Here is a 15,694-nt window from a genome sequence, read left to right as displayed (position 1 = left end):
ACTTCCGAAAATAAGGTTTGCTTGCTTTTCTCCGAGCTCCCTATCCTATCTCAACCTCCTTTTGGTGCTTTTGTCTGTCCGTTTTTCTCGTTGCTCACCTGCTCCCCTCTCCCCCCTCTCCTTCCGCCTCCCTTTTTCTCCCACCTCTCCCCTCTCAGTCCTGGATTCGTTTTCGCACATTTCGTGGGCTTGTGCTCTTCTGTCGTAATCGAGTCGCGGATGAGTGCGCGTCCTTCAAATGCAGAGGCGCCTCTCCGGCTCACATCAACCAGACCAGTCGCATCCAGTTATTGACGCAGCGTCCGCAAGGAGACATGGGCCTGCCATTGATGGCACATGTCATTCATTTGCCCCACAGATGAACCAGCAGAAAGCGACAGATCTGTATAGCGGAGAGGAATCCAATTCATCCCTGTTCACTAGCACCCGTAGATTTGCGGGTGGCACGGCATATCCGCCTCCCCTTAACGTCCCAACTCGACAGAAAGCTGTCATGCCATTTGAATCGCAATCCTTTTCGTCAACGATAGATAAGCTGATGGAGGGCCAAAGACTACGAAGATCCCGGCTGCGAAACCCGTGGTCATGTTCTCTCCTGACACTGTCCCTGACCTTCCTGAGTGCGCTCGCCCTTTTTGGAATCATTCACTCCTACATGACCCGCCAAATCGACCCACAAGGCTGTAATACGCCTCGAATGATGCCCACTTATATTAAACTCATTGGATTCGATACGGAACATACCCGCTTCGCGAGTAAATATGGACTATACCTGTATCGGGAGCGTGGGGTTGACGAATATAGCGAACAAGATATTGGGGTAGGGAGATATTCTGTTTTATTTTCTTTCTATTTTCCTTTTGGATTTTTGTATATTGGGTCAATCTAGCGCCAATCAATGCTAACTATTGGAATAGCTTAGGGGTGTGCCAGTATTGTTCCTCCCTGGAAATGCTGGGAGCTACAGGCAAGGCCGGTCACTAGCATCGGAAGCGTCGTTATATTTCCAGAATGTAATAAGATATGACCAGGACAAACTCAATGCGGGGACCCGAAGTTTAGATTTCTTCATGGCGGATTTCAACGAGGACATGGCGGCATTTCACGGACAAACGTTACTCGACCAGGCCGAATACGTAAACGAAGCTCTAGCCTATATACTCTCTCTCTATCATGACCCTAAACGCCCTGGGAGAGACCCGAACCTCCCAGACCCTAGCTCCGTGATTCTAATTGGTCATTCGATGGGTGGGATCGTTGCTCGAACGGTGCTTACAATGTCGAATTACCAGGCAAATTCGGTGAACACGATCATTACGATGTCAACCCCTCACGCTCGGCCTCCAGTATCGTTTGATGTAGATGTTGTTCGCACGTACAAACAGATTAATGATTACTGGCGTGAAGCATATTCTCAGAAATGGGCCAACAACAATCCGTTATGGCACGTTACTTTGATATCTATTGCTGGAGGTGGTGGGGACTCGATTGTCCCTTCTGATTATACAAGTCTATCGTCCCTTGTTCCTGAAACACACGGATTTACCGTATTCACATCCACTATCCCAAATGTTTGGACTGGAATGGATCACCTTTCCATCGCTTGGTGCGACTCGTTCCGAAAAGTAATCATTCGCTCACTTTTCGACTTGGTGGACGTTAGACGATCGTCCCAGACGAAGCAGAGAGCGGAAAGAATGAGCGTATTCAAAAAATGGTACCTCACGGGGATGGAAGCCATTTCTGAAAGGACTCTCCCACAAAAAGGTCAGTTTTTCATCATCAGCTATCCGTTCATTTTCCATACTTACCGGTTTCACAGACCCGACAACACTCTTGACTTTGGAAGATAATACAAATTCAATTCTACCCCAAGGGCAGCGGCTAGTTTTGCGCAGTTTTGGTAACCGCCAGTTACCCAAAGCGCATCTTCTTCCCGTTCCTCCCCAAGGCGCTTCAGGGAAAAAGTTTACCCTTCTAACAGATCAACGTCTTGATCCTCCTGGTGGCAACGGGAAACTAGAAGTCTTATTCTGTAGTGTCTTCCCTTTGCGAGCTGGCCATTCAGCTGCCCTCTTATCTTTGAATATGGATCTCTCAGGCGGCAGCGCCGGTTCCACTCGGTTGGCTTGCAAGAGTGCCGTAGAGGATGTAATACATCTTCCAGCATCGACACGCTCGTCCAAGTTCGCTTTCGATGATGCTATTCCATTTTCATATCTGCAATATAACTTGGAGGATCTGGTGGAGCATCAATTCGTAGCTGTTGTTGACAAAGCTTCCAAACATTCCTCGGGTTGGCTTGTTGCGGAATTTTCAGACAGCTCCGACGCTCTCATCCAAACCAAGGTTGGACTTGGCCGCCTGTTGGGTGCCGGACTTAATATTCGACTTCCTGCAGAACGACCAATGTTGACCGAAGTGAAAATACCCGCTCTATACTCGAGTCTCTTAGCTTATAAGCTGAGAGTCGGCAAACAGCCGTGCGGTGAGCATGCTGAGCTGTTTACTCCCCTACTACGACAGTATATTTCGGAACCACATGAATCGAAGTACTTTGTCAATGTCAAAGAAGCCGATATCAACTTGCATGGTGTTGCACCCTATATGCCTCCCCACCTTCGAGAGCAAAGTGCTATTCGTGGCATTTCGTTTCAGCTTTGGTCTGACCCTAGCTGCAATGCCTCAATGGAGCTTTCGTTGCGTGTGGACGTTATCGGTAGCATGGGGAAACTTGCCATGCGATATCGTACGGTCTTTGCGGCGCTTCCACTTCTTGTGATTGCACTAGTTCTCCGGAAGCAGTTCCAGATATATGACAAAACAGGTTTGTCCTACTACCTCCACGCTTTTGAACGGATTCTGACTTTATTAGGCGTTTTTATCCCTTTCTCGGAGGCACTGGATCATTGTCTCCGATTCTCATTACCGCTCTTATTCACCATACTGACATTTGTTGCAACATCTTTGGCAACATCAACCTCTGGAATGGACAACCCGGAGAAAGTATTAATGGATTGGCGATCGAACTCCACCGAAACTGTCATAGACTTCACTAGGAACGATTTACTTTTGGGCTCTCAAGATAGCTTTTTCTGGTTCTTGATCCCATTGTTTGGTCTGATCAGCATCGGATTGTGCGCTGTGGTAAATTACATTGTCGTGGCTTTGATTTATGGCCTGTCGACAGTCCGTAGAATGTTGGTATCACGCCGAGGGTACATAAAACATGATGACCCAAAGTAAGCTGATTCACAGCAATAACAACGCCCGAGGTGTATCTTGAAATTTTTGCTGACTTGCCTTTAGACCTGCGGCGATTTACCCATCACTCTCTCCGAGACAAAGGATCATTAACTCCGCTGTTTTACTGTGTTTCGTGGCAACTGTCATTCCATATCAGTTCGCGTATCTCGTAGCATGCATTGTGCAATTAGCAACCTGCGTGCAGACTTTGCAATATGCGAGAGAAACGGTGAGCATAACTCCCAATTCACATTGCCCTCGTAAGTTTAATTAGCTGATGCTGATAAATGAGAGCAGAAATCGAACTCGCAGTATAATTTCTACAATTACGTTCATTCCGTCTTCGTCCTTATGCTATGGATACTACCGGTTAATGTCCTTGTGTTTGCGGTTTGGGTTCACAATCTCGCTGTCCACTGGTGGACGCCGTTCGCATCGCATCACAATGTCTTATCTATAATGCCATTTATACTTCTCGTGGAGACGCTCACAAATGGGAATATGATCCCAAGAGTAACCTCAAGGTACGTGGTATTCTGAGTTAACCCCCTGGAACCGGAATACTCCCGTTCGCTGCCCCGCCTTGTTGCCTTCAACCTTAACATGTTCTTCTTTATAATCCAGATTGCGACATATCACTTCGGCCTTATTTATTATCCTCGCTGTATATGCCGCGCTCTACGGAGTCACATATGCATATCTCCTTCATCACATTGCCAATGTAGTCACTGCGTGGCTTGTTTGTGTACATTTTGCCAGCAGTGGTTTCTTGCTCCAGAATTTAAGCCAAGCCTTCGAGAGCTCGGGCTTCGGTGAAGACGGGCCTCCGGCAACTAATGGTCATGTTAAAAAGCTCCCTTAAAGTATTACTGTTTATAATTTTATCCCCTTTTTCCTTCATCACTTTTTTGTAACTTTTTATAAGCGAATAGCTGGCATTTGACGGTGTTTTTCTGCTTTTGTTCTTCTCGCTGTGCGTATGATTGTTACCATTAAACCTAATTGGCGTTAGAGAATTATTTTCCTTTTATTCTCAACGGTTGTACGAGGGATGATATCCCAGCTAGAGACCCCGCGTTTTCTTATTTGTGTTTTCTTCCTTTTTCACGCTTTATGTTCCTTTCGTCATATTATATGCCTAGTTTTTATTTGTTGGTACGTGATAGCATGCTATTATTAATGCAGGTTGGTTACTCCTTTTCCTTCTTAGCGTCTGAGAGGCCGTACATGTATATACAGACATTGTTTTCCCAGGCTCATTTAACCGCTCTTGCCTTCATGGAAGGCGTATTGCTTCTGTCCATCCATAGGTCATCATTCTTATGGGCAGGGACTCTTCGATTGATTTCTTCTTCTTTTTTTCTTCCTTTTTTCTTTTTTCTTTTTCTTTTTCTTCTCTTCTTATTTCTATTCTTTTAATATTGATCCATCCTCCTGTCAACCTCTCTTCTTATGGTCACTATTGCGTAACCTGGTCGGTACATGTCAATATTATAAATGATATATCTTACTAAATTTTTATGTTTTAGTATAATAGTTCCTCGTTCTCTTCTTACCTTTCGCATCAAAATACATGACAGACTATTACAGCGTACGTAGCTTGATGTAAAATGCTGGTGCCTCCAGCTTCAGTGGGGCTCAGCCTCGCAGGGCAGCCTTGTCTTTCGAATTCTGGAGCGAGTGGAAATTTATTCGTGCTGGCAATAGGCAGTTGGAATTGGAGACTTGATGGAGCGAGAAATTCTGGCTACCGTGCGCGCCCGGCTATTATATACTACGCTTGAAAATTGTGGTACAGTCCCCGAGAATTTAGTAGTCAGGGGACGAAGTATGTGGTGTGGAGGAATCCGTTTGTGCGGCTGGATTTATTTATTGAACTCCCTTCTGTTGGCAAGAACTGCAGTGACATAAACATTGTATATTTGCTTTAAGTAGTAAAACCTATAAAAAAACAAAATGCAGATCCCGTATCGACCTAAAGTAGATTAGAGGTATTTATTATATACATTGAACAGACAGTGCTTCATAGGTATCTTAGCAGGAAATGACTCGTTAAGACATATAAAACGTGCACACACGCAGAACAGGAAAAGAAAGATCAAAAGGACAGACAGAAGGAATCCAAAAAAATCCTAATTAGTCAACGTCACTTTCTCATTCAGCCACTTCTCCCCGCCCGCCTTAATGACCTCCTCAAAAATCCACTCCCCAACATCCGCCCGCTGGATTGAATGTCCCAAGGCAGGCTTTTTTTCCGTCCCGACCTTCAAAGTCTTCCACCCCTTTCCACTAGCGATGGAATGATCACCAACCAGCAGTGTCGGACGAACAGCAATGGCGCCTCTCAGAAGTTGTTTAGAGGGCATATCAAAGAGAACGTGCTCCATCTTCTTTTTGTCCTTATGGGGGACTGAGAGGAAGTGATAGAGAGGGAGGAGGAGGAGCGGTACATCTCCCGGCCCAGATGAGATGCCTGTGGTGGAGACAACCACGAGGATGGGTTTCTCCTTTTCAGTTACTGTGGACGGTTGCAGTGCTTCCACAGCGGATAGAATGGAATTGGTGCCAGTTTCGCAAATGGTCGGGTTATCGAGGGTGACGGGTTGAAGCGCCGCTGTGAGTTTGGGTGTTCCGCCCAGCCCGGATATTATGAGTGAAGCCATTTTGCCATTGTTTTTCTCTGGAGAGATTGTGCGCTTGGCGGCTTCAACATCAGTCGCATCACCTTGGATGATTGTCAAGTTATGGTCGATTGTCGCCTGGTCAAGCCCCTGTGAAAGGAGCTGGTCTTGAAGTTTTGAGGGGGTTCGAGCGAGGGCGCTTGCTTTGTATCCATTCTTGAGAGCAAAGGTCAGACAAGAATTTGCGCAGCCGCCCGTGGCGCCAAAGAAAGCAATATTTATCAAGTTATCAGTGGTGGTGGTAGACATGATGCTTCCTAAATGTGGGTCCAAGGTGGTTGAGGAATAGGATATAAAGATAATTTTCCACAATTCGTTTGCGTCTTTTGAAGAAATAAGTCAACAGTTAAGCAGATGAGCCGGATAATGGCAAGCTTTTCGAATTTGAGAGAATAATTAGAAAGGGGGGGAAATAGTTGTCACAATTGCTACATGGAGTTTCTAAACGGGAATCGGGAGAGTTTTTATATCCATTCAGTACCCCTGTTGAAATGTTAACTGGAAGTGACGTTGCGGCGCCGTGAGGATACAATAATAATTAATCAAGCCGTGCGGACGTAAAATTCCTCTTTCATGAAATAGTTGCCTAAGTTAGGCCGATCGACTCGGATATTTATATCCATGACGCCAAGTTGCGCCGTGAGCGCGGAGGTGGAATGATAACATCGCCAAGCGGTCAGCTTTTACAAGGCCGAGCTAATCCCGCAGCGGGAAAGCGCCGGAGTGAAGATGCCCCGACCACGTGATGCAATAAGCCCTAATGATATTCATGGACATCAAAGTTGGTCCGATTGTTTCCTGCAAGTCTACTACTACTCTGTAAGACTCTGTGAGTTGTATGCCCACTGTAAATTGACAGTGCCGTTAATTTGACGATCGGTTTTGATGGGGTGAAAAGCTAGCCCCGTTTGCCAATTGCTGTGCAGCCAATACGTTCGTGCTTCCAGCACGCCCAATTGAAAAGTGTGGGTGGGCATCGTGGGAATAGCCAAGCTCACATAGCCCTATCAATGATATCATAGGGCTATAGTTACATGTCGATACCCGAAGCATCGAGATCTCTGTGCTTGCAATCTTGCGTTCTGCGCTATGTCGTGTACCTGCAGATGCAGCTCCCGTTCACACTCCGCATCTTGCATAAAGAACTTGATTGGGCGTCGAACCTTTCGAGAAATTACGTCCGAACAACCACGGCAGAACCGAAGAGTGTGTGCTGGCTTCTAGCCGCATGGGTATCCGGCTTGGCCTGTTGCAGTTGAGAGGTTGCGGGAACAATATATAACTAGAGGTTATACCTCATAACCCGGTTGCACGGATTCTATTCTAAAAGTACGCTATCTGGCCCTAGCCCAAACACACTTATCTCTGCTACGCAGTAGAGTCTTGAGATGAGGTAGCTAGTTGGAAACCGCTAAAATGATCAACTAGATCGACAGGATGAAAACATCGAACCCCTGCATTATTATTGCTCTCCCCGGGTCTTAAACGAGACCCGATCTGGGCAGTTACTAGAATGGTGCTGGTCTTGTAGTGATGCAGGGGCGGTTGTGAGTGTTCGTCCGTGGGTCGTAAATGGGAGACCTATGCAAAATAAATAAATAAATAAATAAAATAAGTTATGTGGTCTTCAATGGAGACTGGATATATTTATGTCACAAGGGAAGCATATGTAACGTTGTTTGATTTGTAAGCATACGAGATATGTGGATGAATAAATCCTAGGAAAGTAATATCAACTGTAAATTCACAATAGAACAACAAACAAACTGTCAATAATGGAGAAGAGTCCCTCGTTGCCTATTTTAGCCCCGCTTCCCGATAAATTTCGTTCCTCTCACATTAGCAGGTTCTCTTTGAGCAGGTACTATACATAGCCAATAAAAAACTAAAAATGAAAATAAATATCACCTTGAAATAGGGCAATTTCGCAAATATATCTTCATGGCGAGGTACCTCACCCTGTTTTTCCCTGTGCTAAATCCCGGAACGCTCCTGCTGGTATATAGCGTCATTCACGATATAATCTGTCCATTGCTCGCAGGTCTTGTGCCATGTGTGAGGGATGTCAAGTGCCTTTGCAATATCCGAGTAACGTTCGACAAATTGTACTGCAAGCCCTTCGTGCGCATGCCATGCCTAGAGTATAGAACCCGCCGGGGTACGTTTAGTTAGATATATTCATTGGCAGGATTATACGCAGCATATTATTTTTGAGTAAAATTTTTTAGGTACAGAAGTAAACAAAAGGTTCCAACTTACGATGTGACAATGTGCTAGCCACGCACCGGGGTTATCTGTCGGAAATGCAATGGCCACCCACCCACGATCAGGCAACATAACAGTGTCTCGACGAGGTGGGTTCGTGAAGTTGAGTCGTTCGGGCCCGGGGAAGTCGCCTCTCCCTGTACCGAGAACGGAGAAGTCATGGCCGTGCAGGTGGATTGGGTGTGGAACGTTAACGATGCTGCCAGGGATAGCCTGGATAATCCAATATGTCCACTATTCGTAACGAATATTAGAGCCTGTGCTAGTAGAGAGAGTGCTCGTAATAAAGGAAAGAAAAGAGAATGAAGCGTCTTGGAGGGGGAGACATACCACATTTGCTTCTGGTAACTCGATTACGTTCAACTTCGGGGCAAAGCTTGTATTTCGATCAAGGACATATTGAAGAGTAGGATATTCCCAGTCTGTTTCAATAGGGATCCCGTTTATTTTCCAGTGAACTATGTTTTGGCCTGGTGAAGTAACTTCAGGCTCGAAGGTGACGTTAAGATCTTTCACTTCTTGGATGAAATGCTCCGATGGCACATCAATTGGAACAAATGGAACGAGACCTTGTTCATCGTCACAACTTTGCGTGTAGTTGCTTGCTACTGATGTGGGCTCCGCATTCGGCTCTGCGCCTTTATATCTGAAGATACTTTTTATCCTCCCGTTCATCGCGTTCTCACCACACCCTCTTTGAACTTCAGCTCGAAACCAGTAGTTGTCTATCTCCTGGTCGGCGTGAATGATTACATCATAACGTTGGCCTGCTCCCTTGTCAGTATGTGGGATGAATAAAATTTATGAGCATGATTTTGTTACATACCGATCCCAAGAAACAGCCAGTCAGTCTGGTATGGAAGGATGGCAACGAAGTCGCTTGAAATTACCGTGAAAAGGTGATTATCCAAATGGACTTTGAAATAATTGTCTACTGATGTATTTATCAATCGTAAGCGGTATGACTTCCCCTTTTGAATTGTATTTTCGTGATATTTCCCTCCGCCATTTGCGTTCACCATTGTCCCATTAATCAAGCCATTCTCAGCAACAGGAGGGATGCCAAGCAGTGCATTTTCCCATGCTGTGCGGTAATACCAGTCTTGGATAGGCATCGTTCCGAGGTCAATATCATAGTTGGCTGAAGCTGGCCCTGAGATCTCAATGGCCCCTAAAACACCATCGCCGTACCTGTGCAATTTTAATCTAAGCAACCAAAGCTCCAAGTTAAAATCATGGGACATGGAACTCACTGTACAGTATGGTGGCTATGATACCATGATGTCCCATATTGAGTACATTTAAATTCGTACGTTTTTGATGCTCCGGGAGCAATGGGGCCTTCATATTGAGAGTTAGCTAGTGGAGTTGTGGAACATCGATATCGGCCGTTGGCAACATACATTCTGTGACTCCGTTTGTCCCATCTTGATGGCCAGTATGCTGCTGACGAATTCCGTGCCAATGTATGCTTGTTCTTCCCAACCCAGCCGTCATTAATAAAATTAACAGAAGTTTATTAAATAGACATTGTTACTCACCCATTATTCTGTAGATTGTTTTTCACATGGATTCGAAGAGTGTCACCCCAGTCTGCAAATATTTGTTAGGAACCGAACTACACAACGGTAGAGATTGATTGACGTACTCGCTCGAATGGTTGGACCTGGAAATTGACCATTTATCGCCAAGACCAGCCTTTCAACCCCGTCAGGGGCTAAAGTTATATTGCTTACTTCAAGAAGATACTAACAAAGCGGAAGTCAGCTGGAAGGTTTTGTGTTGAGTTTGGTTTTGGATCAAAGGAAGGGCGGCAAACCTCGACCACTTTTCCAGTTTCCGGCCACTTCGTGCCAAAGTTTGTAGTGATATCAAAGCCTCCACCCCAGCAGGCGCGGTTCTTGGGGCTATTCTTGCAATGTTTATCTGATACAAACCCGGGCGGACCTTTCGCGGAAATTGGATGATATGTATTCGACTGGGCGGCACATATTGATGAACCTAAAAGTATCCAAAGGAAGTAAATGATTATTGACAAGTCTAAGCTTGTATTCCTTCGTGAAGTCATAGCTTGGTATAATGATAACAGCAACCCGGGGGGGATTGTTAATCGCAACAAGAAAAGTCAATATGAGGGTTCGTTAAGCAGGGGAACGGATCTTCAGGTATATTAAGACAAATATGTAAGGTTTATTGAACGAGAGGCACAAGAATTAATATAATGGACTGTGAAGGAAAAATAAACATTCTAACATAGGAATTAAGAGCGTTGATAATGGAGTTTTATATTTTCCAAACGGGATTGAACTGATGGAGATTGAGGTCGCATGTATAGAGGCAAGGACAAGGTAAGGGATAGTACCGGTGTCCATCGTATGAAAGATGTGGTACAGACTGCACGCGATCGACGGCAGCAGAAAAGTGCGATGACCAAAATTGCACAGAAGCAAAAGCCTCGTTAGAATTAGGACCAATAGGATACCAGAAAGAGGGAACTCCAGCCGAAGAAAAACACACGAGCGTCGGAATCATACAAAGGGATAGAAGTAATCGAGACCGCCACAGTCCTCAGTAATCCATATCATGGCATCTGAGGTCCTTTCCAGATGGCTATACGAGAACGACATCGAACCATGTAGGACGCCCGCCAAGGTAAGGGCATGCGTATGTCAAGAATACCATGAGCCGAATATGGCTAAAAAAGGATGATATTATTCTTGTGTTCCTTGACGACGTGTATAGGTTGCTATAAACAACCGGAATTCGGAAGACTCTAACAAGGAAATCATTTCAGAGTGCTCCATCGCAGGATTCTAGACCAGCTCAAGCTCGGTTTAAAATCAGATTGTCCTCAGGATGAATCCTGAGGAAAATGAAAAGGCGCTTAACAAGAAATATGAAATATTGCAGATTTGTGGCTCTTGCACCTCTATATGTGACTCAATGTACCCCGGCTGGAAGGGACAGAGTAGTACATGTGCAAGTTTCGTTCGCATGGGAAGTCAGACACGACTCGGACCGCAATGAATCGGGCCCCACAATAATCTAAATCAGTAGATCGGGTTTCTTAGAACACGGACCTGAAAGCAAAAATAGTAGCATAATATGCCACGGAATATTTATTTTCCTGCGGGTAGGCAGCGCGAGTTGGGACAATCGAACATACCGCAAGGAGCTGTTTCGAAATTAGAAAGCAAACGCATGGACTTCAGGACTAAGCCGGTCCTACTAACTGTAGATTCAAGGACATGTTATGAATGCTCTTGCTTTAGCCATCGAAATATACAGCCTGGAGCCGTGGCAACGAAGCCGTAAATTCGATGCTAGAGGGTCTCTCGAGTTGCACAATCATAGTTGAGGAATAGGAAAGGGAGAGAACAAAAGAAAAGATTAAGATAATACGGTGAAAGCATGATCTCGTCATAAGGCCTGAATCGCATTGGTCCCGAAAACCAAAGGGCCTTGTCGAGATGTTATTGGATCTTTTGTAGGGACTTATGGCAGGATCTAAACTCGACAGGTAGCGCCGTGGTCTATAAATATCATATGTACGTACGCCGTACTTGGAGCACGAGGCCATAATCAGCTTGCCGACTGTCAAATAGGTGGTGAATACGTCATGATTTGCCATGTCGAACCTGGGCTTCCCGAAACGAGTTGTTGGCGAAGCCTCACGATGGAGCTACATTGGCCGCCAAGGTAGCAGATATGTAAGAGTTCCTTGCGAAGCCTATGCCCTTTGAGGCCTTATTTCATAATTTCTGAAACATGATCATTGATCAGCTTGGGCAGTGTTCAGGAAGGTTACCGAGCTAGGTATTTGGATATGTGTCTCATGAACGTACAGAGTAGCACCGTCATCAACAACCCCGAGCACACACGCAGGTCTCGCTCTGGGCTGGAAAGTCACATCGTTGGTTTCCTTGGTGACGGGAACAGAATGGCGGGTAGCCACTGTCCCAGGGAAATATTTCAAGAACTGATTCCGAAGATTAGCGAATTCGGGGTAATGGTGAGCGGTGGACCAAAGCGTCGTCAATGAGGAGGAGGAGGTGAGAGGTTGGCTGAGGTTGCCGGGTCCGACCTGGGCTTGCGGCTCGGCAAACCACCACCTTTTAGCCTTGAGCCACAACAGTGAACCCGCTTATCTAGTGATCTATTGCTCCTGCAAGCCCGAACACCACGAGCTGAGGAGCTTGCACACGTCAATCATGGCAGTATTTCCTCTGCATGGGCATTGGCCTCGAACGGTGTCCGGTTGGGCGTGTCCCCAGAGCTTATCATGAGCAGTGATTGCCCAATTTATTACCCATTGACTCGCCCGATAGGCCAACGTGCTAATATTCCCCCCTTTGTGCCCGCACGAGATATCCCTTGCATCGAAATATGTCCGAGAGATTCCGTATTTTGGGATTCACCCTTCTGGCAACCCTCACTATTTTGTCAGGGGACAGATTGATATTCTGGAAGGGTACAGACTGCTCCTTTTATTGGCACTCCATAAGATAAACAACAGGCAGAACGTCCCTGCTTCTTTCTGCACTGACATTTTCTAATAATGGTTGCGGGTTTGGGACAATGCCCTTGGCAACTAGAATACCATGCTGCCCGGGATGCGGCCAGGAAAAACACAAAACACTCTGCAAAATTAATCTGTGGAAAATTACCACGAGCAAACTATCAGGAAACGGAGAACTCTCGGCGTCTTCTTCAGGAAGCCCGGGCCCCAAATACCCAGCAGATTATTGCTTCAGTACTAACTCTCTGGTGTTAGTAGAGGGGCCGTGATCGGAGCCCGAGAAACCGGGTGGAAAGCCGATTGCCACTACTACTGACTACGGGATAGACTCTGCCGTGTTGATCCTGTGGGACCTGCAAAGCCGGCTTGGCCATCTCGAAACCGGCGTATCCCGATATTGCTAATTTCTTACTACATTTCTCGTTTTACTCATTCAGCACCATGGAGCCTTCCAGTGAAGAGTTTGTGGAAACCCGTGCTTACATTGACCGGGCAAATATTGATTTTGGAGGACCTACACATGTCTGGACCTCAGTATAATATTCCACTAGCCATCTTTTTCGTCCCCATGTGCTTTGCAGTGAGTGATCGCCTATGTCATGCATGATTCGGCGATAATTAGCACCACACTGACCCCTTGCATATAGAGGTTCCTAGCAACATTCTTGGAAAATTTAAGCGACCGTTGACGTATATTGGAATTCTGACCCTTGGCTGGAGTATTGTCATGACACTCACATGTGTCGTGAAAAATTTCACTAGACTTGTAGTTATCCGCTTTCTGCTCGGTTGGAGTATGTCCCGCCATTAAATCTCGCCAGGGCTTTTTTTTTTTTTTTTTTTTTTTTTTTTTTTTTTTTTTTCCCTTATCTGTGTCCCTTTGACTGACAGTTGTCCTCTCCTTTGAAATATACAGCTAGTGCCTTAGTTGGTACATTTTCGGTCCTGAAGCTGGACGGTATCGGCGGGCTTGAAGGCTGGGGGTGGATCTTCCTTGCTGAAGGCGCAGCTTCCGTACTTCTAGGAGTTGCCTGCTGTTTCATTCTAGTTGACACCCCGTCGCTCTCCACCAGCTGGCTCGAGCCACAAGACATCTGATATCTAGAGCTCCGGCTGCTACCTTGAGAAGGAAAAGCCCAAGTATCCAACCGGCTTTGGCTCGTCATTTGCATTCGAAGAAATACATGCCAAATCTACGGATGAGCAAATATAGAGGATGGGAGATCGATCACCGCTTTTTAAGTATAAGCTTTAGTGGGGAGAGGTGATACTACACAAGCACATCAATTCAATATTGATTTCAGTGGCATGTCCGAACTCCCTTTTTACAATGTGGATAGAAATGGCGGTGTAAATAGATTTCGACAGAAGCAACTATGATGGGATAATTTGGATCTAGATCCTCCTAGATCATACTCCGTATTTAAAACTTGATTCAATGATATTCTTTGCTGATCGAAGCTATTTGACTTGCACATCATCCAGATGATTATGTTTCACTAAACTTGCCAAAGAGATTGATTCTTTGATGGAGAGGGAATTATAATAATAATTCATAATACCTAGCCCTGCTTCAAAATAATACAAAAAGAGTTTTTAATAATACGAAGGTTTAAACACAGACAGACGTATACAGGGTGAATGTCTGGAGAGAACTTGATGGGATAGTTAAGCTATCACCCCCATAAGCTTCAAAATTCACGGACAATGCCCTCGTCGTCAAGTTTCAGGAGATTTGCGTGCCTGGCTTTGCCAGTCCTAAACCTGATCCATCAACCAATTATTCCCATGCGCCTGTAGTTGGCAACTGGCCAACCTAACCTGCCTCATGAAAAAGGTCGAATGGACCCGATCACTACAGGTTGGACAAGCTATCCCTAGATAGAGCTACTAGGCCAAACATGTCCATCCTGGAGTATTTGCGTCACATCCAACTGCCTCCTCAGAAGCCAAACAACCCCATTTCCACCTGCGCTCCTTTACAGCTGGGCATATCGCAGCATCAATTCCGCCTCCTCCACAACTAGTGTCCTCTCCCATAACCATTCCTTCACACGCCGAAAATATCCGTGATCATCTACGCGATTTCAAACATGACAGATGGGGCTGGGTAATCTACCGCTGCACATACAGCGACGACAACGCATGGGCCCGATTTCAGCAAATCATCAATGAACGATCCCGCCAGAGAATGGCGGAGCCCGATGTGGCCCCCGAAGTTGCAAACAACCTCGAATGGAAATTAGTGTCCGACCCGACAACACTCGACGGCGCGTCGCGGGACCAACTCCGTGCTCGCTTCCGCACTTGGGCGGCTGAGGCACGCGCGACCGGAAAGCATTTATTTGACTGGCTTGAGATCACAGCGGTATATGTCTTTTATCCAAGTCGACGAGGAAGCGTTGTGGAGTGTGGTTGAAGGGGATCCGGATGATACTCTGGATGGGAGCTGGGTTCATCTCGTGCGCGCGGGCGATCACGACTTTGATCGCAGCGCGAAAGCTGAAGAGGACGAAGATGATGGAGAGGTAGAGGATGAGGGCTGGATGATGATTGCGGCATACATGATTGGACCGGATTTCTACGATGTAATAGGGCCAGAGCCCGAGGCTTGGTATAAATTGTTTCTACTCGCCCCCGCCTGGATTTGTTGTTTATTGATACTTTCGTATAATGGTTGACGGTGCGCCAAACTATTATCAATATAAAAGCAGAAAGCAGAGAAATGTGTTAAAAGAAAACCGGGGGGGGGACATCCTCATCCTTCCTACGCACACATTATCCGGTACAGCACTAGTCAATCAATGCTTATGGCTTGACACAGTCTAGAGTCTTGAACGGTGCAGTTGAGAGACAGTCTACAGACTATTTTCTCTACCGTCCTCAACGCTAGAAATCTAGACTTTGACGTGTGCCAATCTGCAGAACTAGCACCTCAGATATCAACCCGACTTTTTACACAAATTAGAGGTACTCTACTTCT

General features: G+C 45.9%; 5 protein-coding genes across 7 annotated transcripts; 3 read left to right on the top strand and 2 right to left on the bottom strand.

The window, feature by feature from the left end:
• Window positions 1–40: 40 nt before the first annotated feature.
• BDCG_02632 (GPI inositol-deacylase) lies at window positions 41–4,790 on the top strand. Its single transcript, XM_045418183.1, has 7 exons — window positions 41–820; window positions 918–1,767; window positions 1,823–2,827; window positions 2,876–3,242; window positions 3,310–3,475; window positions 3,544–3,770; window positions 3,871–4,790. Exons 1-7 carry the CDS (start codon window positions 239–241, stop codon window positions 4,106–4,108), a joined length of 3,435 nt encoding a protein of 1,144 aa, XP_045274815.1. The 5' UTR covers window positions 41–238; the 3' UTR covers window positions 4,109–4,790.
• Window positions 4,791–5,026: 236 nt separating this feature from the next.
• BDCG_02631 (uncharacterized protein) lies at window positions 5,027–6,881 on the bottom strand. Its single transcript, XM_045418182.1, has one exon. The coding sequence runs from the start codon at window positions 6,174–6,176 to the stop codon at window positions 5,379–5,381; it is 798 nt and encodes a 265-aa protein (XP_045274814.1). The 5' UTR covers window positions 6,177–6,881; the 3' UTR covers window positions 5,027–5,378.
• A 280-nt stretch (window positions 6,882–7,161) lies between these two features.
• Window positions 7,162–12,990, bottom strand: BDCG_02630 (laccase 3). Of its 3 annotated transcripts, none has more exons than XM_045418180.1 (11): window positions 12,038–12,944; window positions 11,359–11,953; window positions 10,012–11,237; window positions 9,841–9,940; window positions 9,734–9,785; window positions 9,596–9,669; window positions 9,446–9,533; window positions 9,019–9,383; window positions 8,523–8,959; window positions 8,187–8,426; window positions 7,564–8,063 (listed from the first exon to the last, which is right to left on the bottom strand). In XM_045418180.1, exons 3-11 carry the CDS (start codon window positions 10,258–10,260, stop codon window positions 7,902–7,904), a joined length of 1,767 nt encoding a protein of 588 aa, XP_045280119.1. In that variant the 5' UTR covers window positions 10,261–11,237; window positions 11,359–11,953; window positions 12,038–12,944; the 3' UTR covers window positions 7,564–7,901. The 3 variants fall into 3 exon arrangements, with proteins under 3 accessions (XP_045280118.1, XP_045280119.1, XP_045280120.1); XM_045418181.1 differs by having other exon boundaries at window positions 8,526–8,959; window positions 10,012–11,367; window positions 11,426–11,953; window positions 12,038–12,939; XM_045418179.1 differs by having other exon boundaries at window positions 7,162–8,063; window positions 10,012–11,953; window positions 12,038–12,990.
• Window positions 12,991–13,152: 162 nt separating this feature from the next.
• On the top strand, window positions 13,153–13,809 carry BDCG_02628 (MFS transporter; the record flags this gene model as incomplete). The annotated part of the gene is made up of 3 exons (XM_045418178.1): window positions 13,153–13,186; window positions 13,359–13,505; window positions 13,628–13,809. 3 exons carry the CDS (start codon window positions 13,153–13,155, stop codon window positions 13,807–13,809), a joined length of 363 nt encoding a protein of 120 aa, XP_045274813.1.
• Window positions 13,810–14,539: 730 nt separating this feature from the next.
• BDCG_02627 (uncharacterized protein) lies at window positions 14,540–15,392 on the top strand (the record flags this gene model as incomplete). Its single annotated transcript, XM_045418177.1, has 3 exons — window positions 14,540–14,572; window positions 14,606–15,079; window positions 15,108–15,392. 3 exons carry the CDS (start codon window positions 14,540–14,542, stop codon window positions 15,390–15,392), a joined length of 792 nt encoding a protein of 263 aa, XP_045274812.1.
• Between the last annotated feature and the right edge of the window lie 302 nt (window positions 15,393–15,694).

The sequence above is a fragment of the Blastomyces dermatitidis genome (genome assembly GCF_000003525.1).
Source record: "Blastomyces dermatitidis ER-3 genomic scaffold supercont1.3, whole genome shotgun sequence".
Lineage (NCBI taxonomy): Eukaryota > Fungi > Ascomycota > Eurotiomycetes > Onygenales > Ajellomycetaceae > Blastomyces > Blastomyces dermatitidis.
The sequence above is the reverse complement of the archived record's forward strand: the minus strand, read 5'-3'. Positions and strand labels throughout refer to the sequence as shown.

Bases quoted from the DNA above. Each gene is read 5' to 3' on its own strand.
- BDCG_02632 (XM_045418183.1), top strand. From the start codon at position 239: ATGCAGAGGCGCCTCTCCGGCTCACATCAACCAGACCAGTCGCATCCA. The intron at 1,768-1,822 runs GTCAGTTTTTCA...CCGGTTTCACAG, and splicing joins AAGGACTCTCCCACAAAAAG to ACCCGACAACACTCTTGACT. The intron at 3,476-3,543 runs GTGAGCATAACT...AAATGAGAGCAG, and splicing joins TGCAATATGCGAGAGAAACG to AAATCGAACTCGCAGTATAA.
- BDCG_02631 (XM_045418182.1), bottom strand. From the start codon at position 6,176: ATGTCTACCACCACCACTGATAACTTGATAAATATTGCTTTCTTTGGC.
- BDCG_02630 (XM_045418179.1), bottom strand. From the start codon at position 10,260: ATGACTTCACGAAGGAATACAAGCTTAGACTTGTCAATAATCATTTAC. The intron at 9,534-9,595 runs GTATGTTGCCAA...CTCAATATGAAG, and splicing joins GACAAACGGAGTCACAGAAT to GCCCCATTGCTCCCGGAGCA. The intron at 8,427-8,522 runs GTATGTCTCCCC...CGTTACGAATAG, and splicing joins AGTTACCAGAAGCAAATGTG to TGGACATATTGGATTATCCA.